The sequence below is a fragment of the Phalacrocorax aristotelis genome, chromosome 4 (assembly GCF_949628215.1).
Source record: "Phalacrocorax aristotelis chromosome 4, bGulAri2.1, whole genome shotgun sequence".
Classification (NCBI taxonomy): Eukaryota; Metazoa; Chordata; class Aves; order Suliformes; family Phalacrocoracidae; genus Phalacrocorax; species Phalacrocorax aristotelis.
This window is the reverse complement of record NC_134279.1, coordinates 77,741,882-77,764,806: the sequence shown is the minus strand read 5'-3', so window position 1 is coordinate 77,764,806 and position 22,925 is coordinate 77,741,882. Positions and strand designations below refer to the sequence as shown.

The 22,925-nt window shown below is 44.5% G+C and overlaps 1 protein-coding gene across 9 annotated transcripts in view; it reads left to right on the top strand.

Annotated features, from left to right (window-relative positions):
• The window catches only part of REEP1 (receptor accessory protein 1), a 68,716-nt gene that overhangs the window by 27,946 nt on the left and 17,845 nt on the right, over nt 1-22,925 (top strand). For 6 of the 9 annotated variants that reach the window (XM_075092149.1, XM_075092142.1, XM_075092147.1 and 3 more), the window contains exons 3-6: nt 2,522-2,598; nt 4,174-4,294; nt 5,898-6,011; nt 19,835-20,003. In XM_075092149.1, the coding sequence (XP_074948250.1) occupies nt 2,522-2,598; nt 4,174-4,294; nt 5,898-6,011; nt 19,835-20,003 (481 nt within the window). Of the gene's footprint in view, nt 1-2,521; nt 2,599-4,173; nt 4,295-5,897; nt 6,012-13,383; nt 13,435-19,834; nt 20,004-22,925 lie in introns of all 9 variants that reach the window. The other 3 variants (XM_075092140.1, XM_075092145.1, XM_075092143.1) reach the window with 1 other exon arrangement.

Sequence of the window (22,925 nt, the reverse complement as noted above, 5' to 3'; positions counted from 1 at the left end):
TGTAGGATTTGTAGTGCCCTTCACAACTTGAGCTCTGTTAATTTCACTGAAACCAGCTCAGCCTCCAGATCTCGACTTTTCAATCCTCTCAAGATCCCAGGGATAACAAGCCCATTTTCTCCTCTGGGTGACAGCATAGATGGCTATCCCATTAAGTCCTTAGCGCAAGCTCAAACTGGGACTCAGTGTGGCTGCTAAGACTTTTCCTTTCTATCAGTTCCCCTCTTCAGACAATGGCTTTGGATATTTTGAGACTCATAAGTGTTACAGAACACAGCAGATACTTAAGGCACAATGTCACTGCATCCTTGGACAGCTGTGCTTCTCAAGGTTTGTACACCCTTTGCTTGGAAACGCCAAAGACGTGCGCTAGCATCCCCAAGCAATGTCTGCCACTGATACTTAGCATTTGCATAGTCCTTTTCTGGAAAATATTTTGTTGAAGGGTCCCATTCCTGTTGTAAACTCAGTTGCAAAAGAGGAACTTGCATCAGACAAATAGGGTCAGGACCCAAATGTGGGAACAGCTGATCTAAGACCTGGTTTGTACTTAAAATTGTTTTTCAGTTTAACATACCGGTTGTGGCAATAAGTCCATTAGGGTCTGATTTTAAAAAAAAAAAAAAAAAAAAAAAAAGGAAAAAAGAGTAGTTATTCACAATGACACAATACAAACCTTCATTTATTAGTCAAAACTTTTATCACTGTAGTTTATTTTTATTCTGCTTGGTAATAGTCATTTTGATAAATGGTGCTTTAGGCTGATCCAAGCCCATCTGCGCCAGGTCTTGGTTTGCTTTTAAAAGTTTTGCTGGCAGTAAAGTCTAACTGACAGAACAGTGCTGGCAGTCAGGCTTTGAGGGAGTCGCAGTTATGTAGAAAGTCTGGCAAAAACTGCCCTGGGAACACAATGGTCTCAGGCATTTAGCAGTGCCATTCTACTGCTGTGACACTAAATATAAATATACATATAAATCCCAGGGGATCAGTTATATAGCTGGGTGATGGGTGCTCGGGGCATAATTTCAGTACCTGCAGGGAGATGGAGAGACACTACAGGCCCTGTCCCCACTGCTTCGGGAACAAGATGGAGCAAGCCATTTTGGAGCTGGTGAGACCCAGATTTATTGCCACCTCCATCCTCCCTTCCCCAGAGCAGCACCTGGTATAGGTATCCCTCTTTTACTGCCTTCTTTCCAGCCTTCCCTTATTCTATTGCAATTATCCCAGCCTTAGGTAACACGGTCTAATTCTCTAGGTCATGGATTTTAATGGATTTTACTTCCTTAAGCTTTCTGACATTCCAGCAAAGCTGCTTAGGGACCTCCATTTTCAAACACAGCTAATTAGACGACAATTTTCCGTTAAATTACCAACTGTTGCCTTACCATCTCTTTTCTTTTGGAGAAACGGATTCTTAAAGCCGTTTGAACTTTGTTTTACAATTCTCCAATGGAAAAAAAATGAGGGGGAATAAAAGGCTTCTCTCTCATGTCCAGTACTTGGAAATTATTCCTTACATCGTGTCTGTGGTGACAGTGATGCAGAAGAGGAGCACCACATCTCTTGATAAAAATCACTGGAAGTGCTGATGGCATGTGACAAATATGTTGTTTCTGTGCAGAAGAACCAATACTGCATACAACACAATAGTTTAGCTGTGCTTTTAAATGCCTTTTAGTGCTCAGTGACAAAAATCCCCACATTCCTGAACTACTTGAGATACTAGTTTCCCTGACCAAGCCATGGTCCCCAAAGACTTTTCTGTGTCAGTCGCTATCACCGCAAAGGAGACCATCCATAGATCACCCACGAAGCAGTCCACCCCACAGTGGAGTTATCATAGTTGAACACAGTGACAACACAGCACATGCTTTCACTACTAACGCGAGGTAAATGCTCTCACGTAAGCCCCAGGTAAGGGTTTTAAGCTAATGGACTTGCCCTTGTCACTGCAGCGGGCTCAGGGTGTGGATGTGAGGAGGCACCACCACTCAAGTAATGCACACTAATTCAATAAATTGCAGTGAGTTGATTGTGCTCCTGAGCCCTCGCTCATGGGATGGGCAGTTACCTCTTCATCTCTTCCTGGCTAATTTCCCCTGCCTGTAGATATTATGTAAGTAATGACATTTTGTCTTAATTGCAGTTTGGCCAACACCGTACCTTTGCTATTAAGATGAGCCAAGTGAGAGTTTGAATGCCCTGTGATAGGGCTGTGGTCCTCTGCTGGCCAGTGGAGCTTCCTCTGTAGGGACAGAGTCAGGATGTTCTTCTCTTCATGAGAGCAGTCCTAAAGGCCACAATCTTCCTTCCCAAGGGCTTGTGTGGAAATCTGACTTGTGTTATGTGCTGAGGCGGGGGGAGCTCTGGCATCTTCAAGTCTGTAGTAATTGTTAAATAAAAGGGCGGGAGAAAAGAATCTTTTTTTTTTTCTGAGTTATTCTGTGCAGTTATGCCTCTAAGAGGTAGTTCAAGGCCCTTGGGGAAAAATGAACCGGCTATTGTTTTTGTTTACCAGGTCAAATGGATGATGTACTGGATCATATTTGCGCTCTTCACGACAGCAGAGACGTTCACAGATATCTTTCTTTGCTGGTGAGCACCAGATGGGAGAGGGTCTTTGGCATGAGATAGAATGAAATGGAAATGTTTACAAAGGGGAAAAAAGGGTCACAAAGGTGCACTGCCTCTTGAACACGGGGTTAGCAGCTTCAGGTACATAGAGGTGTTTTGTCTGGTTGAGCCAGGCTTCCTTTCTCAGTGCTGTCACAGGGAAAGCAAGAAAGAAGACAGAACTGCTCAGTGGTATCTCATTAGTGACACATCATTACAGGAGTCTCAGTCCCCTTTCTGTCAGAGAGGCGCACAGCTGATTGCCAAGTTGGATGCTTGCAGAGATCATTATGTAAACTTTAGCTACAGGCATAGTTCTAGACTTACCTAGCTGTGTCCTACAGTAAATACCCAGAATCTAGGGATGAGGCAGAAACAGACCAGTGAGGTCAGCAGATTTCAGGATGAAAATCTAACTCTAGTGCATGGCCCTCACCTAAAGCCTGTTCTTGCGTAGCACTGCATGCCTCTAGTGAGTTGTCCAGACAAAGGGAATTGGGGGTACTTGGCAAGATGTCAGATCTGTTGAAAAGGAGATAAAAGACGTTATTGTCTCTCTATCTAATTTGCATGCAGATCTACCTCCACTGTGTTCATCTGGAGCTTTGTTTTTCTGGAGGGTGTATTATGTGGGTCTCTTGGGAGGAATGACACAGCGCTTGTCCAGCCTGTGAAATCAAGTATGCGGTAGAGAGTGAGGTGTAGGACCAACCTGGCAAATCTAGAACAAAGCATTGCAGAGGCCCTTTGGGTCAGACCTGGATGCTGTATGGCCCAGCTGGCTAGGTGACAGTGCTGTGCTAGCACATCAGGAGTCTGTCTGGGCCCAGCTGGACTGGTGCACGGCCATCACAGGTTCTCTGTGCTGCTCTTGCTTGTCCCTGCCTGCAAAGGGTAGCATTGGTTCATCACGCTGCTGGCAGCAACATGCTTGCCTGCGTGAGGATGCTGCTAGCTGGCCAGCCTTGAGCTCTAGACTTTGTCCTCCAGAAAAGAGTCTGGATAATCTAATCTCAAGAAGTCCCTGGTTTCTTACAGCTAAAGCATGTCCTGTTGTTAGTTTGTGTCCTGCATGTTTTGCAGTGCTACCTGAAAGCCACGGTATGGATCTGCACCTTTATGTGGCATGTTGCTTGAACAAGAAAGATCCTTGTATTTCAGTTTCAGATAAGTGTTTTCCTAAAAGCAGAAAAGCGGAGAGATGAAAGGTGCATAAATATATCAATGAAATACTGATTTGCTGGATTGCTCCCTCATAATGACTGGTGATGCTATGAAGGCAGCACCTGTACTTGTTGTGGGTAGAAAGCTCCTCTTATCACACAGTCAAGTCTCTTTCAGACCGTTAAATAATGGCCCTGATACCCAAGTAACGATTCACCCACATGCCTGGCTGAGATGTGTGTTAAGGTGAGTGCATGTGTTTTGGCCTTTGGATTCTTTGGTAAGCAAAAGCTGTCCTAAGCTAGACCGGCCAGACCCTTTCTGTGGTGAGCATCTCTAATTAAGGGCAGTGGTTAAACTGGGAGCAGACATTAACAGCTTTTTTTCTTCTAGGTTTCCGTTCTACTATGAACTCAAAATAGCTTTTGTAGCTTGGCTCCTGTCTCCATACACAAAAGGCTCCAGCCTCCTGTACCGGAAATTTGTTCATCCAACGCTGTCTTCAAAAGAAAAGGTAATCACGGGTGCCTGGGTCCTCTCTGGGTGGAGCAGATCTACAGTGTGTTTATTCCAGTCTTCGTATCACTCATTTTCATTGAAGGACTAGATGTTGCTGATGCTCTTCCTCTATCATTTGATCATCTCCTTTTGGTTGGTGTTTTTGTTCTTTGTGGTTGTTGTGTTTTTAATACTGGCACCTGTTCCACGCACTCACAAATATTAACTCATCATTGTGCACTTGAGAGGTTGGGAGGGAGAGGCATAAAAATACCTCCTGAGCTGCTTTGTACATACTGGCTTAATATAGCTGGAGTGCTGTGTTGTGGCTGGATATAACAATTAAAGAAACAGGGTCAGGCGGCCAGGGCTCCTTAACTTTGTTCCTAGCACTGCCTAAAATGTTATGCAGCAATGAGACAAATAGCTGAGCCTGTCTGGAAGGGGCTTAGCAAGCAGTTGCCCAGCTGGGAGATGTATAGCATGCTGAAGTAAGGCATGTAGTATGTTGAGGTCCTGGTTTGAGAAATGTCTTGCTCAAATTCAGGATGCAAATTTCAGGGAGGGGGACATTATAGCTTGGATCATTTGCCTGCCTAGGAGATTCCTGTGGCTGTGAATGGGACATTGTCAGGCACATCCACTTGGCTCGTATGGATACATGGGCCAAGAATAGCTCTCAGTCACATATCAACATGTAAAGTACTAAACTGGCAACTATGGAAGTGAAAGATCTCTGTTTAGCCACAAACTGCGCATGAACAGTTGTATCTCAATCCTGTCCGAGAAGCACAGCGAGGATCAGTCCACTGTCTCTCTGCTTACGCTTCTCACAAGTAGTGCTAGTGCATTTTGGGTTGCCACCTCTTATCTATAGGAATAGGGAGGGAATCACTAAACAGCCAGCAGCTTCTCGCAGCCTTCCGTCCCTGCTAACCCAGCACATCCAGTAGCTGAGTACTAGAAGTTATTGTCATGCATCATCATCCGGACCCCTGTGTCTTGAGGGAGGGAGGGTGAGGGCAGGAACTTCCATAATAATTTCACTGTACATTGAGCCTCATTGAAGTCCAGAAGCTCTGGACCTACCAATTCCATGGGCATGTTGAAGCTGGACACTGCAGTGATGTGCAGATGCGTCTCAGATACTTCCAAGACCACCAGTCCTGGAGCCAGGGCAGTACAGCTGCAGCTCCCCAGTGTCATAATATGATTCTTTTTAACTATGGGGCAATCCAATTTGTCTGTAGAGCCCATAGATTGCAAATGGCTCTTGACACACCCTGGTCCATTCCACCCAGGTGGATGTGTCTGCCCTGCTTCCAGGACCTATTGGACCTATTGGTGGTGGTTGCACTGTGCAAGTGTATCCTGTCTTTGGGTCCCAATCTTCCATTCGCAGAGTAGTTTCCAAAGCCTGCAATGAGAGTTATTGCTCCCCTACAAACCTTTCCCCTTTGCAAACGTTGGCTGTGAACTTCTCTCAAGCCAAGGTAGAGGAAGTGGAGGATGTCTGCCTCCATAAAAGATGACCTGGCCCTGCCAAGAGTTTTTGCTGGGAACACTCTGAACTTGTCCTTCTTGTGCTTTTTTGTTTGTTTTGTTGTCTGCTGTGACAGGAGATCGATGACTGCCTCGTCCAGGCAAAAGACCGGAGCTACGACGCCCTTGTTCACTTTGGGAAGCGGGGGCTGAACGTCGCAGCCACGGCAGCTGTCATGGCAGCTTCAAAGGTAAAGGTGTGGGTCCGGATGGTGACTCATTAGCATCTCATCTGCGTCCATCGCTAACAGGAGCCATAGTGTGGAGGGGGAGAGAAGGTGAGGGTAGGGATTCGCTTACTGATTTTTTTGATCATGCCTTCCAATCTCCCATTCACCAGCCACACAGGTGCCTCTTGGAATGAAGACAGTTAGTGTGGTGCCTAGTGAACCTTTAGGAGGTTGGAAATGCAGGATTAAGACTAGGGTCTGCCTCAGGCCTCTGTTGAATTTTATATATTCCATAGCATTCAGTGCACAGGTGACAATGTTAGCAATGCTGTTCATCACAGCCTGTGCTCTTCATTTTCACTGTCAAAATAGAAGCATGCTTCCCATGAAGAGGCTGACGTTAGGTGAACACGGTTAACACCCTGACAGGGAAATACTTTTTTTGGTCAGCACCTTCTGCAGTGAAGGGAAAGTCCATCTGCAGCCCAGTTTGTCAGTTGTTGTTCTGAATTGTTGAGAAGTCTGGAGGATCTAGTGACCTGTAATTTTGGTACCGACAGAAAGCAGATGTGATCTGAAGTTCGTGAAGACTAGAAGTTCATGTGCAAGGCTTACATGTAACATACCTGGTGTATAATTCTCTGGAGACATGTTTATATAAGTGTGAATGGGAGGCGGCATTAGTTGCTTTTGGAGAATGAGTAGATATTGAATGAGTGGTCTCATCTGAGGAGGTGTATCCTCTACTCAGCTCCTGGCTTAGAGCCAGAACCAGAAAATAGCTGTTTCTTTGCTTGTATGAAAGCTTGCAAGGACTTGATAACTGCGTTTTGTGGTCCTGCTCTCTGGCCATGGATTATCATGGCTTAGCATAGATGTGCATAGTGACTATACCCTTGTGTTTTGGGGGCAAGAATTGTATAAAAGATGTGGCTTTCATGCAGTCAGATACAATCCTCTTGCAAAAGGATAGTAGTAACATATGGGCAAGGTGGGTACTAGTGTTAAGAAAAACATGTAAATGGGAGTCGAAGGAAATTATTTTCTTCTGTCAAATCACCTCAAGCACATCGTTTTAGTACGTCTTAGCCTTACCTTCTGTAAAAATGCATGATACATCCTTAAGAGGCCAAATACCATAAAGTCTAGAAAGCATGTTGAATGCAAGGTATTACAGAAGTGGGGAGCCCCTGGGATATGCCATGCAAACGTAGGATCACAAGGACATGCCAAAGCTATATCCTGTTTCAAAGGAAAGACCAAAATTGCTTCCCTTTTCCCTGCCAAGCATTGGGCAGACTGTGACTGTCAGACCTTCTCCTGAACTGTTGCTATTCAGTGGGGAGGCTCTGCTAACCCAGGGACTGCTGGCTAAAACAAACTTGGACTGAAACCTGGGATAAAGGTGGAGCTAAGGCAAAGCTGTTCGTTATATGCCCAACGAAACAACATTTGTGTGACGCTTCCATGACAATTAACACTTTTGCTGCTGCTATGTAAGCCTGAAGTCACACCATGGATATAAACATGTTCTGGGAATGCCTGTTTTGCAGCACTGCCTTTGCTCTGAGCCCCATCCTACAAGGTGCTGCAGACTATCTGCACTAAGCTGTTTTTAGGATAGAGTGAGAAACTATGTGTGAATCCCAAAGAAACTCTGACTCCTGTTTAGGTAGCTCCTGAATATGAGAAGCTCAACAGTAGCCCAGATCCACAGTGCCAACCTGTTCATCTCAGGACTGCAACAGTGTCTTCATCAGCTCTTTAACCTGAATGAAGCCAGCACCAGTTTTTCTCCCCACTGTTCTGCCTTTTCTTAAGAATCTCTCACTACCTTGAAATGTGGCTCCAGTGGCAATGGGAAGCTGTGTAGAAGGGAGAAGAGTCTCCAGGGCACAAGGAATCCATTGTTTTGCATGAGTTCATGAAGCTCCCCATTCAGTCCTGGAAGAAAGCAACTCTGTGACTTGCATGGTATTGTATGGCACATCTGCCAGCCTAACTTGAGAGAAAACAGTTGAGATATTGCAACCTGTAAATGGACCAGAAGAATCTTTCCTGCACGGTACTTTGGGGAGATGGAAAATGATCTGTTGATAAGATTGAGAGGTTGTTATTGGATTGATTAAATCGATTGAGTGATTTTTTTATAACAAAGCAAGGACTGTTCATGTGTTTGTTTTAACCTTGACATTTAAGTTACTCTGAATATGTGAGGAAAAACAGGACTCCTGGCTTCCTTCACCACTTTGGCATGTGGCCTCCAGCAAGTTGCTTGCTTCTGTGTGCCTCGGTGCAGATCCAAGAGACAGAATGAGCTGATCTGATAGGTCTCCTCCTCCAAAATGTGGTAACGCTTCTGTTCCCAGTAGGTTACTGTGCACCAGCTCTTTGGACCTCCTCAGTTTATCTCTGATCTGTCAGAAAGCTAATCCAGAAAGAGAAAGAAAAGGAATACTGGGGGGTTTTTTTGAGCCCACAAATGCGTCTCGAGTGCCTGAACCAGCACAAGGGAAGGAACAGAACTGCATTGTGAAGAGTATAGCTGGAGGAAAGGAAAGCAAAATCTTTCCTTCCAGGTCTTGGGAAGTAGAGAGATCAGGCCTGCTGCTCATGGGACCACACCCTTAATACATTTACAGTCTTCATGGTTTAATAGTCAGGAATGGTTAAAGCAGCTTCTGCCCCTTGCCCTTCTTGGACTGAATTTGTTGTCTTTTGGGCAGGGAGAGTTGTGACTCACAGCCTGGTGTGTTGCAGTACAGAAGTGCTGAGCTGGGGTTCCTCAGGTATTCAGATGGGATGTGTGATGGGTCGGCTATAGACATGTCTCCATTTAGCTGTCCCTGCTGCTGTGAATGGAGCCGTTTCCAAGAGAGGAGCTATACAAGCAGGGTACGGGTGGTAACAGCTGCTGTTGCTCTGGTTTTCAGCTGCTGTTAAATGTATGGCAATGCCCTTACTTGCTCACTTGAGAAGGAGGTTTACCAGAGCTAGATTATCCTGCCTAAGAGAAGTTTAAATGAATAATTATCTGGAAAACACTTTGAGCTGACAGGTGCCAGACAAGACTGCAGTGCTGTCCTTCAGGGGAAGTTTCCAGGGAGGAAGGAAAGAGGATTCTACTTCTAAGGTTTATCCTGGCTTTCCCAATGCCAGGGTTTAAGGGTATCAAGCTAGCCTGTGTTGAGTGTAGATGGGAAAGTGAGCCCTGAACAGATTCATTGGGTTTCAGCCTTTAATGGATCATGTTAAAATTGGAGCCTATAGAGATGACCATATATTCAGAAGCACTGAGCTCCTGCAGCTCCTGTGGAAAATGTGGCTTTTACCAGCAAGTGAATGTGAGGATCTGTCTTATTTCCTGCTTCACTTGGATTAATGGGCAAGGAAAAGAGGCTTTTGTATTAAGAAATGAACCCTCAGACCTTGCAAATCAGCAACTTCTGGTGGCAAATACACAGCGAGCTGCTGGGCTGAAAGTGTGCTCTGTACAGAGCTGTTCTCAGTAAATTAGCTTAAGTCTAAAGGCTCTTGAACTTGGAGACATGCCTCCTACTGTGCATAGCCCTCACCCTACCTTTCTGTCTGAGCTGTGGTAACTGATCATCTTGTGCTCCCACGGGATCCATCATGATCTTTTGTCTTTTGTGATAACATCTCCGGGCGAGGCCTTTCTCTTCATTCTTTTTATCTATCTTGCAGTACAATGTGGCTGTCAGTGTGTGACAGGCTGCTACTTATGTATTTACCACAGGCTAAGTTGCTGCAAGCTGTACACAGCCACACCTTCCTTATCACTAATCCCCCGGCCCTTTCCCTTTTCTATCTTAAATAGCCTACAGTTTTACTTAGCCAACCACGGGCTTCTCTCCCTTCCCCTGCTCTGTTTTGTTTTGACTCCACAGTGTGCTAACACTGGCACAAGCCTGTGCCAATTCATTTTACGAGCTGAGGAGCTGTCAGTGTCCCAAGTACCCAGAGTCTGCCCAGCTGGCTCGCTTGGGTGTTTTCTCTCTCTCTGGAGAGTCTATTTTTAATGCTCTCTAAGCAGCCGGAGCATTGGATATCTGGTCTTATTACCCCTGCTAGGTGCTCAGCACAGATCTTTTCCCTGCCCCCAGCAGCTTGTGTCCCCACCAAGGAGCATAAATCTCATTTGGGGCTCTGTAATCCTGTCCTCATTGCTTGGTCATTCTGTCACATGCTGTGATTTCAAGTGGGTCAGTCCTAAATGGCCAGATTAGATGACCGGGCAGTAAATCCTGCTGCTCTTTGTGCATTTCCAATTAGTTCCAACTAGTTCAGCCATTCCTACTCCCAAAGGGCCCTGGGCACTGACCACCACCTTCTTTCCAGCTCATCTTGGGAGAGGAGAGGAGAAGCAGAGCCTGGTTTTGGGTCCCAGCAGAAGGGGAGCAGCAGCAAGGCTGTTAAAGCCCTAGTAGTGGGGCAGGTGCAAGGCCTTGGCTGGCAGCAGAGCCATTAGATGGAGGCTTGTGTCTGAGTGGGCTTTTCATTGACACCAGTCAGGTTTCTACTGTAAGCGGCTGGGACACGTGTGTGATTGCAGTGAGGAGAGGTACTGATGGCTTGGAGGCAGCACCAGCCTCCTCCAGTGCACCCTCATGTACTCCCTCACTGTCACCACACTCTCAACACTTGCACATCCTCTGCCTGTTATCCTGAGCCTCCCACCACCTTCTGCCTTGCCCTATCCCCCATCCCCAACCCTTCTACTCCCTGCTTCTCTTCTCAAGACCTGGCCCAGCCCTGCATTGCCCCTTCTGTCTCTGCAACCCTCCCATCACCAGCTTTATACTCTCCTCCAGCTCTCTGAACTTCTCCTTCAAGCTTGTGGGTTTCCCAAATCCTGTTTGCCTGCATCCTTATTCCTCACCCTGAACAAACCCATTCTGCCAAACAGGCCAATTCTTTATTCCCCCCAAGACAAATCATCCTCCCAAACACTGAACCATCCCCAAGCTGCAGGCTCAACTCTGTTCTTCAAAGGAGAGCTGCAGAAAATATCCCACAGCCTACAGGTCATCATAACCCAGAGGTTTCTGATAACCTACCTTCCTCTGTCCTTCTTCTGCCCTCCTGTGCGTGGGGCAGGGACTGTTTGCACAGCAGCTGGTGCTGTGGCCCGTTGTGTGCCCCTTGGTACAGCCCACCTTTAGGAAGGGGAGTGGGGCACAGTGTGCTGCTGGCAGTGGGCGCAGTGCCTTGGCAGGAGATGATAAATGAGGTGGAGGGAGCAGGCACGCATGACTGGTGTCGATGAAAAGCCCGTTTGTGCCTAATAAGTCTGAGAAACAGTCCAGGAGCCTTTCATGCGTGGGGAAATATGGCTTGTGGTGCTGCCAGAGCTAGCAATCTCTCTGGTTTATCCGTTAAAAAGACCAGGCATGCAGACGAAGGCGGGAGGGTTTCATTATGCTCATCTACCTCCTAAATGCTCAGGAGTGCAATGTCAGCAGTTCCCAAACTGCTTCAGCTAACAACCACCTGTCTGGTCTGGTAACCTCATTTCCATGTCCACCTTTGGGCTCACCACCCCCTGGGGAGTTGCCGCTCCACTAGTTTAGGGTCCCTTAGCCCACGAAATTTATTGGGAAGTTTCCCAGGGCGTTTGCTGATTTTTTTTTTTTTTCTTTTTTTTTAAACCAGGATATTTTAAGGGAAATCCTGGTGATCATTTAGATTTTGTCAGACAGCATGTTTTTGTTAATTTCTAGCATCTAGCTGTTATAGCCAGTGCAACTGCCTGAAAATCAATATTTAGATCCCTAATTTTCCATGAGAATTGAGACCCATTTACTCTGGGAGTTTAGAGCAAAATCCTGTGTGGGAGAGAGATGCTGCCTTTTGTGGCATGACAGTGGAGAACTACGCTTTTGCTTGAATTGGGGAAGAGGGAAACAAGGAGTGGGGAGCATCCTTCCCTTTAAGAGGCTGGATAAAGCCTCTTTGTAACAATGAGATCCCAGCACTTGGAGGGAGGTTGTTTCTTTGCTTACCAAACGTATCAGCGAACAGTCCTGTCCAGTCTGCTTAGTACCGTATCTGTAATGGCCACACTGTGTGCCCTGGTCTGTGGCGAGGCCAAGAGTGGTGGATGTCAGGAGTGGTTTTGAATATGCAGTTTGAGAAACCTATGGAGACTCATTAGTGTTATCTCAGAAGGGCTGAGCATGCTGCTTTTGAAAGTAGCTTCCTTTAAAGGATCTCCATTTGGGATCCAAAATCAAAGATCTCATGGCTGAGCTATGTTACACCAATAAATTGAAACATATATATATTTTGTGGTCTGTTCCTGTCATGGTGTGATGTATCTTTCATTCTTAAGTCTTTGAGAATCTGTTTTTCCTGAATCAATAAAAAAACCGGCGCTGTTTGAGCTACAATCCAGGTAGCTGTTTCCAGTTTACCTCTTTGGAGACACCAATGAAAGAGCCAACAAGAAGCAGACGACAGCCAGTGAATGCACAGGACAGCAGAACCAAACAATAAATTTATACAGAGAGACCAGGCTGGGAGAGACAATAGCAAACAGTTCCCAGGAGAGGAAATGAACTGTGCTAACAAAAAGGGTGGATGAAATTAAGTTTCCGCCATCAGCATTAATATCAGCTGATTTCCGTTTGAGTCTTTAGTACTGTCTGACATCTCCAAACTGGGCAACTGTTCGAGTCTAGGCACGGCACGCAGGCCTTGGCCATGAGAATATTGCTTGCAGGATATTTGTGTTCATATGGTGGCAGAAGCAATTTCCTCCTTCACCCAGGCCTGTGCTCAGAGCATAAATCCAATGGTTTTGCTCTTAGCAGGGCCTGCAGCCAGACATGATAACACTTCCATGTGCAAACTCCCACTCATTGCCATGAGTAATTCCCAGCACTACCCTACTTCTCAGAAGACCTGTCAATCACCAGGACTAAAATGACTGCCACGTGGCCCTCACCTAATCCCGTGCCTAAATTAGTCATAAATGGACTCTGTTCTTAATGATCCTAAGTCTGGATTAAAGAGGTGGCCAGACACTGGGGGTTCCTCCAGTGGGAAGCATAGGTCAGGTGCAAGTAGAGTGGCAGCCCGTTGTGTTTATAATTTGCTTTACTCTTTAAACACACTTGCTAGGTAACACCCTGTCAGCTGGGGTTATGGAGTGGTTTCTCCATCTCTCTGGGAAAGCTGAGGAAGGGAGAACCTACGTTCAAAGGTGTAGTCCACAGGTGGGTGCCCCTGCTTTTTATGTGTATGTGAGTCCCTGCACATGGTGCCCAGTGTCATGCTCATGTCTTGCCTCTATTACTTATGCTTCAAATAGACCTTATTCTCAAAGCTTTTATGCGGGTTGCCACAATGGCTCTCTTTTTTCCCTTGCTAGGTCTCTCAGCTACTTCATTTACACTTGTATTTGGACCAGAGAAAAGGGCAGGTAATCTGCTGAGTGCTTATACTAACCCCTAACTAATGTCTGCTTCCCCATTAGACTAGTTTGAACTGTTTTCAGCTGAGATTGGTCTGAGGCCAGATGCCGTCTGCTTTACTTCCAGTCAGTAGATCCTGCGTGCTGAGCTTCAAAAGCCTGTCTTTGATCTCATCAGCAAAATGCCTTCCAAGTCCTCTGCTGGCAATCAGAGAGACTCCAGCAGCCAGGAAGGGAGCTTTGTATGTGGAAAACCCATCTAACTCGGGTTGTTGCTACTGCATTGGCCAAGCTGCTGTGTTTGCTGTTGTTTTCTCACTAATGGATAAAGAGAGCCTCTCTCCCACTGCTGTGATCCCATTAGGGCAGTTGGGGTTGCAGTGGAGCTAGTGAGGCTGGGAGTTGGCTCAGAGGTGAAGATGCATCTCTGCAAGCATTTTCTGATAGGAGTGGTTGGGGAAGTCCTGCTGACACCGTAGCGATAACTGACATCCACGGAACATGCACTACACCCCGTAGTGAATATCTGCAGGATGGAGGCTGTAACATGCATGCAGACATGTCTGCTAGCGTGGAAGAGAACTGCTAACCAAAGTTACAGCAAAAAGAGAAGAGAACATTAACAGGTTTAGCACTGTGTTGAGGTGTGGTGAGCGTGACTTAGTATTCCCTTGCCTGTCCATTAACTACTGATCCTAAGACACAAAAGACCAGAAGGTGCCATCCTGTATTAACACTGACCGTATTAAAAGCTTCCCTTTTATGACTTGACATTTTTTGGTTCCTGCTTTGTGTCACTTTGCCATGCTGTGTTATAGTTTCCACAGCTGCAGAATGGAGTTTGTAGGTATTAGGGGTGTTCTGAAGCCTAAGTAATGTCTACAGAACTCTTCCAGATTGCCAGACTGAAGGTATGATGAAATCTAGGTGCTGTTGTTTCTTTATATTTAGATCATATTTAATGGGAATTTGTTATATACATTGCAGATTTTTTAATTATGTGCTTGTTTTTATTTACCTAGAGCCTATGTAAAGTTACCTACATATGTGGAGTGTTTTTAATGAATAATTCAATTGGATGTAAACCCAGTTTCTTCTAGACTCCTAAATCCATCTCCATCTAAAAAGTTTTACTTCAAATATGAATGCAAGGATTAATTATAGAGAGGCAAAGTAATGAAGGCAATTCCAGCGATTTCTGATGGAGTGCCTTTTAGAGTGCCTGACACAATAATGACTTCAGATTTTGGAAAGGATCAAGATTTCTGATCCTTCCAAGCAAATATTGGTTGCAACAGTGTTTGTGCTCTGGGCCCACAGAGGTTAATGTTCATTTCTGGAGATGATGATATCTGCAACATTTAGAGGAAGGTAGCCTGCAGGTTAGGGGGCTTTGGAAGAAAGCTCAGTATTTTGATACTGTTTTGTCCCACTCTTTAAATCAGAAATGGAGAGAATGTGCTAGGTGTGGGGAAGTAAGGTATGCCTATACTTCAGTTGCAATTTTGACCTAAGCATGCAGGCAGATACCTAAATTAGTTTTAGATTAATTACTGTGCCACATGGATGGGAGCTTTAACTTCCCTTAGAATCACAGATGAGCTTCTCAGCTTAAATGTCCACATCTTGATGGGCAATGCCCTAATGCTGTTGGTAGTGTCATGAATCTAAATAAAGTTGATACCAAGTGATAGCAGTTACTGAGGGGTGATATGTATGACCATGTCCTTTTTAGTATTTGCCTTTTGTCCTATTCAGTAGCACCAAGCCCTGGCCCAGCCTGGCCCTTCTCCGGCCCTGTAAAGAGAGAACGAGGTTGGTGGGTCCTGGGAGAAGAAGAGGTGAAGGAAGCCTGATGAGGTGCGCTTTCAGTTTGTACCATACCTTCACCTGTGGGGTGAAATTTCCTTGGGACAAGAAGATCAGATGAATTTGGGAGCAGGTACACTATAGTGAGCAGGGAACAGGAAGATACCTGCTCCCACTTGTTGCCACAAAACCTCACCATCTAGCATGATCACTGTCTGTTGGATCAGAAGTGCCATGCTTATGGGGACAGTCTGTATCCTAGGAGAAGCTGGATGAGGTAGAAGTTGAGTGTAGGCAGGCAGAATTGTGCCCAGGGAGAGTAAGGCTCAGTCTTCCAGCACTACTTCATGCTTGTGTCCTCTTCCATGGGATGAAGTCCCCAAAATACAGGTCCCACACTGCCAGCACAATCATCCTGACAAGGCAGTTGGTGTTTAATGAGGGGAGAGAGAGAGGTGGTGTCATCCATAGTCCCGCAGTCCTCCCAGTCTCCATTTTCAAAAGGCTGTACGATACCACCATGCTGTTTTGCTGTTGACATGGTGAAATAACTTTATCACAGCGACTCTCATGATATTCTGTCATGCTCTCTAGGATAAAAGTAGCCCAGATCCGTGCGGACATACTGCAAAGATGCCTCTGGCCTGCAGCATAGGCATAGCTTCAGGACCTGCATCTTTTCTCTGTGCAGACACACGGTGTGCCAAAATTTCTAGGGCATCTCCCATGTCTGTAGGAGTTGGAAGAGCATCTGTATGATCATGGCCAAGACAGTAAACAAAAATCCCCAAGAAAGTGGCTCTTCATCTTCCACACAATCATTTTAACCAAACATGGCCCAAGATGTGTGCTGTGCTAAATATGTTCTCTTGTGAAATAAAGCTATTAACTAGTTTTTTTCTTTTGTTAATAAATTATAAGTCTTACTGTGGAATAATAAGTGTTACAGCTGGGTAAAGTCTTTATTCTAAAACTGTACGGCAGTGCAAACTCTCACAGTGCTGGCTTTTCAAATGTTTGTGATTTCATATAGAGCAGCTGCTTATCTGACAGGGAAATTAAGGTTGGTAACAAGATTTCCATTTTATTCTGAAACCAGCCTGATTCTGTTGTAATCATAATTTTTGTCATGTTTCTGTTTGGACTCAGGTAGAAATGTGGGAACTGGGAAAGAATTGGGGTTGTTATGTTGTGCCCTAGGAGCAATTAAATCAAGTCTATGCCTATAAAGACTGAAGGTGCAAAAATCTGAAAGAAAATAAATGGAAGGGAAGTCAGCAGGCTTTCACACGTGTTCAATGGCCTCACTCTACCCGAGCCTTAGCTATCCCTGCCATTTCTGAGATTTGGACAAACTTTTGTGGAATGGTAGGAACAGTAATATTTTGCTATTATCTGTGTGTTGAGCAACCTTTGTTTTTGCTGTCATAATTATGTCAGGTTAAATTAAAGCAAAAATCAAGAAAAGACAATTTTAAATTTTTTTTCCTGGAGAAAGTCAAAGTTGTTTAGCACAACTGCCATGACTGGGTGTTTAAGGCTGTGGTTGTACATGTTATATGCTGGTGTAATGGACCCACAGTTGACAGGCACATATCAGGCCCTTCTTTCAAAGCTGTCCCTGCGGCCTTTGATCATTATATACCGCTACACCACAAGTTGAAATGCAAGAGTATTAACATCTCCTCTTCATTTTCAATGCAAAAGGGTGCGTTAGTGTCATGTTCCCTGCCAGGTTGGTCTGACACATAAGTCTTGTCTTTAATCTGACTTATGTCCACATACATATATTGCTCACTGGAATGAAATGGTATTTGGGTTAGCTGGCTGAGCAGAGCAGCTGGGAGGAGGTTAACAACTTGAGCACTGCTGACACTTGAGCTGGTGGTGCAGGAGGAATACAGCACTCCAGTTACAGCAGCTCATCAGTTGCTAACCCTCCAGTCATTCCGCAACAACAAAATATTTAGTGAGCTTGATTGCTCTCAGCTTGCTCTCGCTAGGGATCTGTCTGTTGTAGTCAAACTGCAGGGTAGGATCTCTTCTGTTAGCTTTAAAGCAGTTCCTGAGAAGGTGGCAGTGCAAGAATTCAGTGTAAGCTACAAAACCCACCCAGAACTGCACTGCAGTGAGTTCTGGGCGGGTGGGATCACACCCAGCTAACTAGCCATGCAAGGAAATTTTAGTGTACCAGCCCAGTGACAGTTGCATATGTACACTACAGAGTAGCTGTACCTTAGACTGGTCTAAGAAGAAAAACTTGAGATGCCTGTTGGAGTGAGAACATGTCCCAAAAGTGGCTTAGCCACTGGCAGGAAAAGTAGCCAAAATTCAGGCATGAACTCTTGTGGCAGGTTGGAGATTGAGATGGGAGAGGTGAGATTTTAACAAAACATCAGCTCTATGGACTCCACTGCCAGCCATATAAAATAAGCAAAAAAACCCCACCAAAATCTTGGTATACTAGTAAAAAAGCCCCCTCCATTTAAAATACATTAAAAAGTAAAACAGGCTAATGAGAAAGAGCAAAGTAAGTCTCCAAGAAGAGCATGGTGGGGGTGTGGAAACTGCTCTGTGATAGCCTGCAGAAAAACTAAATGCAAAATGCTGCCAAACACAGTATACATAGAGAGCTTTTAAGACACCAAAGATTCAGTGAAATGAGGAGAAAAATCCCAGCTCCCCTAGGTGACTCTGCCCTACAAAGGACAGTTCCATTTTATTTTTCTGAGGTGAAGTGTATTTCTACTGACGGTTATTTGGGACAACATTGAAGAAGTTATCATCATGTGCTGTTTGCTTCTTGCCGATCCAGAAAAGTGTTGTAGTCCAGGATGTGTAGCCTGCCTAGGGTTAAGTTGATGTACTATGGAGCTGAGAAGGAAGTTTGAACCCATTTTTCTTGTATGAAAAGCTTCAGGCTAAAAAGTTGGGAGATTACTGATCTAGAAGTTTTCCTGAATGTAGAAAATGCAAGCAGTGACTAGTCCTAAGCACCTGATGCCTCGTCTACTACAGTCCCTTAAAAGTAAGATGCTAGTGAATTTGTATGGGGTACAGACACTGATATTTCCATTACTTCACATGCAAAATTTCTGAAGTGATGTTGGTAGATTAGTACTTGTAGGTAGATGAATGCATTGCCTTCCCAATGTATCAATGGGAGTGCACTAGCGGACAGGCGGTGTTACCTAACTGCTTTAGCAAGGAATGCATCCAGTCTTGCCTTTGATCGCAGACGGTCAGGGTGAGTCCCTTCCCTGTGCCAGGCCAGCACCAGAGAGTATTCTCTGCTGCACCCTCACCTGCACCCTGGTTCTATGGGCATGGTACTCCGATCTGTGGCCCAGAAGGGAGCAGTGATACATTCTGTCCAGCCCCAACCTAGAGCCCTCTGGCAGTGTTCAGGCTATGCTGCCACGTATGTACTGCTTTGACAAATACAAGTCTAAATGAAGGTGGCCTGTGAATTGCTACAATGTGCCTTATCTGGCCACTTTTTGTAAACAGGACAATATTTCCTGTTGTTTGCCATCTTTCTGGTTTCACCTCAGTCAAAGCGTCCATTGGATTTTTCCTAATTTACACTAGCAGAAATAATTTTAGAAACAGGCTCTGTGTATTTATTTCAGTATTTTTTTTAAGACTATATGCTATGAAGTGTATCTCAGACCCTCCCCCTTGCCATTGAACAAAATGTTAAAACCCGAATGTACTGTTTATCAGTTATGCTGTTTGTATTCTGAATGCCACTTAGTTTAGCCAACAGAGAAGGATAGATAGATTCTGTATTAATTGTATTTTTTGGCAATCTCGCTCTAGGGCAGTGGTGTAGCATGAGGATTACAGAATTCAGAAGGAGGTATACTTCTAGTCAACTTTTTGGTAGGATGTAGTTTTAATGAAAGGTGTTAATCAACCCATTATCTACAAAGAACAGCTACGTTCCTTTCACCAAGGAATATGTTTGTTGCTTGATTGAGAGCTAATACAAAAAGAAAGAAAATTATTATGTGAGTTTATTTCTTCCTTAAGCTGCATGAAAAAGCACTGGAATATTTCTTTGCATTTAAGAATAACTTTTTATTACCTAAAAATTCCAAATTTTCTATGCTCTGGAAATTCTCTGTATGACTGAGAACTGCTGGGTGATTCTCATAATAGACGATTACCTTTAAAAGGGAATTATTTTGATGCAGACCATTTAACTGTGTTTCTGAAGCCAAGCACATATTTGACTCAGATCTTAATGAAGAAAAGTACCTACTAGAAACATACAACAATATCCTGCTCTTTCAGATGTGTCTAAGGCTGCTCTGAGCTCAGGTGACTGCACTGAAGAGTAAGAGATGCTCGCCATCAAAAGTTTGAATGGTCAGACTTTGTGTGTAGGACCACTCCAAAAGGAAGAGCGAAGGGAGGGAAATGATGCTTTTAACAACTCATTTTTGTCCCCTCTAGGTTACTGGACCAGGCAGTTTTTTCCCTTCCTATTGTACTGGTGGATTTCAATGAGCTAGGGAGGAGAAAGCCTCAAAATATGCTATGGAATCTTAACTTTTTTTTTTCATGTGTGTTATTTGCTTGCTTGTTTAATTAGGGACAGGGGGCTCTGTCTGAGAGACTAAGGAGCTTTAGCATGCAGGATCTCTCGACGATTCGTGGAGACAGCAGCAGCACTGTTCCTCCTTCGGTCACTGTACGAACAAGTAGCAAACAGAGCCAGCCAAAAACATCCAGAAGTGCATCGGAAGGCACTGGAAGCTCAGGTAAGTGTCAGTGTTATTTTCAGTGTTGTGTTGTCTGGAATATCACACAGCTGAATACAGTCTTGCAGTTGGCAGGAATATATAGAAACAGACATTGCAGGCAGCACATACCAGAATTCACAGGACACAGACATGCTGTTGAGCCTTTTGGCACTTAAGAGCGAAAACAGTATCATTGTTTGATGGTTACTATTCCTGGCTGGTACTGAGGACTGGACTTGAGCGGGCAAGGGAGCCAGCATCGGTCCTTGCAACTTGAGCTGAAATGCCAGGCTCTGGGCTGGGGGCTGCAAGATGTGGTGGGTTTTCAATGAGAGGGGCTAATGGAAGTGCAAAAAGGGTGGATAAGAATGCACAGTAGTGGGCAAGGATCATTATTATCATCAAAACCCCCATATGGTGATACAGCCTCTCTCTCTTATGTCATCTAAACATAAACGCGAGTTCTAAGGGGTATCTGGTTTGAATTAGGCCCATTGATGCTTCTTCTAAACTGTACAGTAGCTGTTACAACACTTGACAGTTGTGGTTCCAGAACTTTACCACTGATGAAGCCTACTGAGAAATAAAACCCATATAAAGCACTACCAGAAGCAGAGGCCAAGATCTGACAGCTGTTTACGATACGAAGGATGGCTGCATAAGCACTGTTATGGAAAACAAGTCTCTCTGAAGGGCAGTGGTTTGTTTTCAAATTCTGAAAGAACAAAGGGAAGAAACATCATGGTAGGAATAAGATCCATTCCTGACAATTCAGTTTAAAAAGTTTATTTTGAAATTCTTGATTTCTTGAAATTCTGTGATTTCAAGCTTGGGTGAAGAAATCTTTGTGAGCCCAGATCTCAAACATTTAATTGGAGATAGCTTTGCAGATTAGATCTCAAAAGTTGAGACACGGAGGGTTATCCCAAGCAGGGGGTTTCCAGATGGCTTCTGGGATTCCTGAACACCACAAAAGATCATGCAACTCGACGGCTGTGGTGAGAAGGCACAGAAAGTTGCAGGCGTGTTGCACTTGGTAGCTTGTTAAACATATGCTGCCAAGTTTGAAATTTAGCAGTCTCAGCTTGTGTGTGTTGAGGTCTGTGCAAACGTTCACTCTGTATCAAGCCTGTGTCTATTGCTACCCCTTCTAGTTTGCTTTAGCTTTGGAATGTATTAGGAATGTCTTGTCTCATCCTTCCTAAAGAGTATCCTCCAAGCCCTTTACAAATTCTGAGAATTATAGCTCACATACTTTTCTCTCTGTTTGTTTTTTTAAGCATCTGTTGAATAAATTCTCTTTACAGGTAAACTGATATAGCTGATGTTGGTGCACAGTGGGTTTACTCTGATTCTTATATAAAGTCTTGTATACACTTCTCTTGAAGTAATCAATCTGAAAGTAAAGCATTCACATGCAGAATATAAAACTCTTACTAAAAAAAACCACATATCATTTAGACCAAAACTACAAATGGCACAAATAAAGCATAATTTAGTTATCTTAATTCCATGTTTTGTGGAGCAGCCTTTGTAGTTTTGTTCTTAAGGCAGCGAGCTCAGCACACCTGGCCACAAACCCCTGCCTTAAAACACAGAAGTTTTAGGTTTTGATCTGGTTTCATATCAATACTGTACAAGGATCTCTCAAAATGAATCTCTGGAAAATTGGATTGTTTGGAGACTTTTCAAACTGAGCCTAGTGTTTATCACAATTTTTTGGATCCACGTAATTTGAGATTTTGTTTTAAATTCTTCTTTTAATGAAAATACCACAGATTTGCAAAATCTTCCAAGACCTTTATCTGTCCTATCTCACTTAGTGATTTCATTGAGGTCTCTAATCTAGGAGCCTGCTTGCAGGCCCCTTCTCCACCTGCAGACAATACAGAGAGGCACCTCCAGAGGGTGATTTCACCCCAAGGTGGTGGCATCATGCTGTGTGGAAGACTACGGCCACAGTTTTGCTCTCACTTTTAGTTGGATTGAGCAAAAGAAGTGGTCCTGGTCTCTCCAGTCCTTGTGCTGTTTTGTGTGGGCACAATTATATATGTAGTGAGAATGTCAGCAGGGTCAAATTGATCAGGTTTATAACTATCATGTGTGTGTATGGAAGAGGGTGATCGATCAGCCAGACTGTATCACATCCTAAGGGCCATATTCGGGGTGAGACGACACTTCTAGGCACACCAAGATCAGACATGGTCCCATCACTCCACCTTCCATATTTGTTTAGTTGGAGTCTTGCACATAAGCAAGGGGCAGACAGAGTTTGCTGCTGCCTATTATTATGCTCTATATACATGTAATATATACGTATACGAGTACGTGCATGAGCAGTCACTATGGAACAGCTGACACAGAGCTCTTTCTCCTGTCCCAAAGCCCTTAGATAACACAAATGTCCATGCCAGCAATCCCCACTGTCTCACAGAAACATTAGACTTCCCTTTGTATTCCTGCTTTAGAGATAATGGGACTTAGTCTGACACTGGAGGGAGTCAGCAAAAACACACCAGATTATCTCTTCGACATGAGGATGACTCAGCCGAAGACCTCACCTTTCTTGTAAAAGGTCTTTCTAACCAGCTGTTAGAAAGCCTGACAGCAGTAACTGGGATGTGCGTAATGACTTTAAGAAAAGTAATAGAGAGCCTGGCTGGGGCTGCAAACATTGTACCCTTGGTCTAAATAGAAATCCTATTTTATGGAGACTTCTAGGGAGGGCTTGAAGGAATGGGTCCTGTGTCTGCAGAAGCAGCAATGAGGTGGTCAGGAGGCAAGACTGTGAGTTAGGACACATGAACTCGCACCCTGCTTTATTGCAAAATACTGGTATGACCTGGAGCGACCTTTGTTCCTCAGTGTGTCTGTAAAACAGAACAAATTGTACTTCCCATGCCCAGGTCCTGAAAGCCATATGTGGTAGAAGATGCTTGT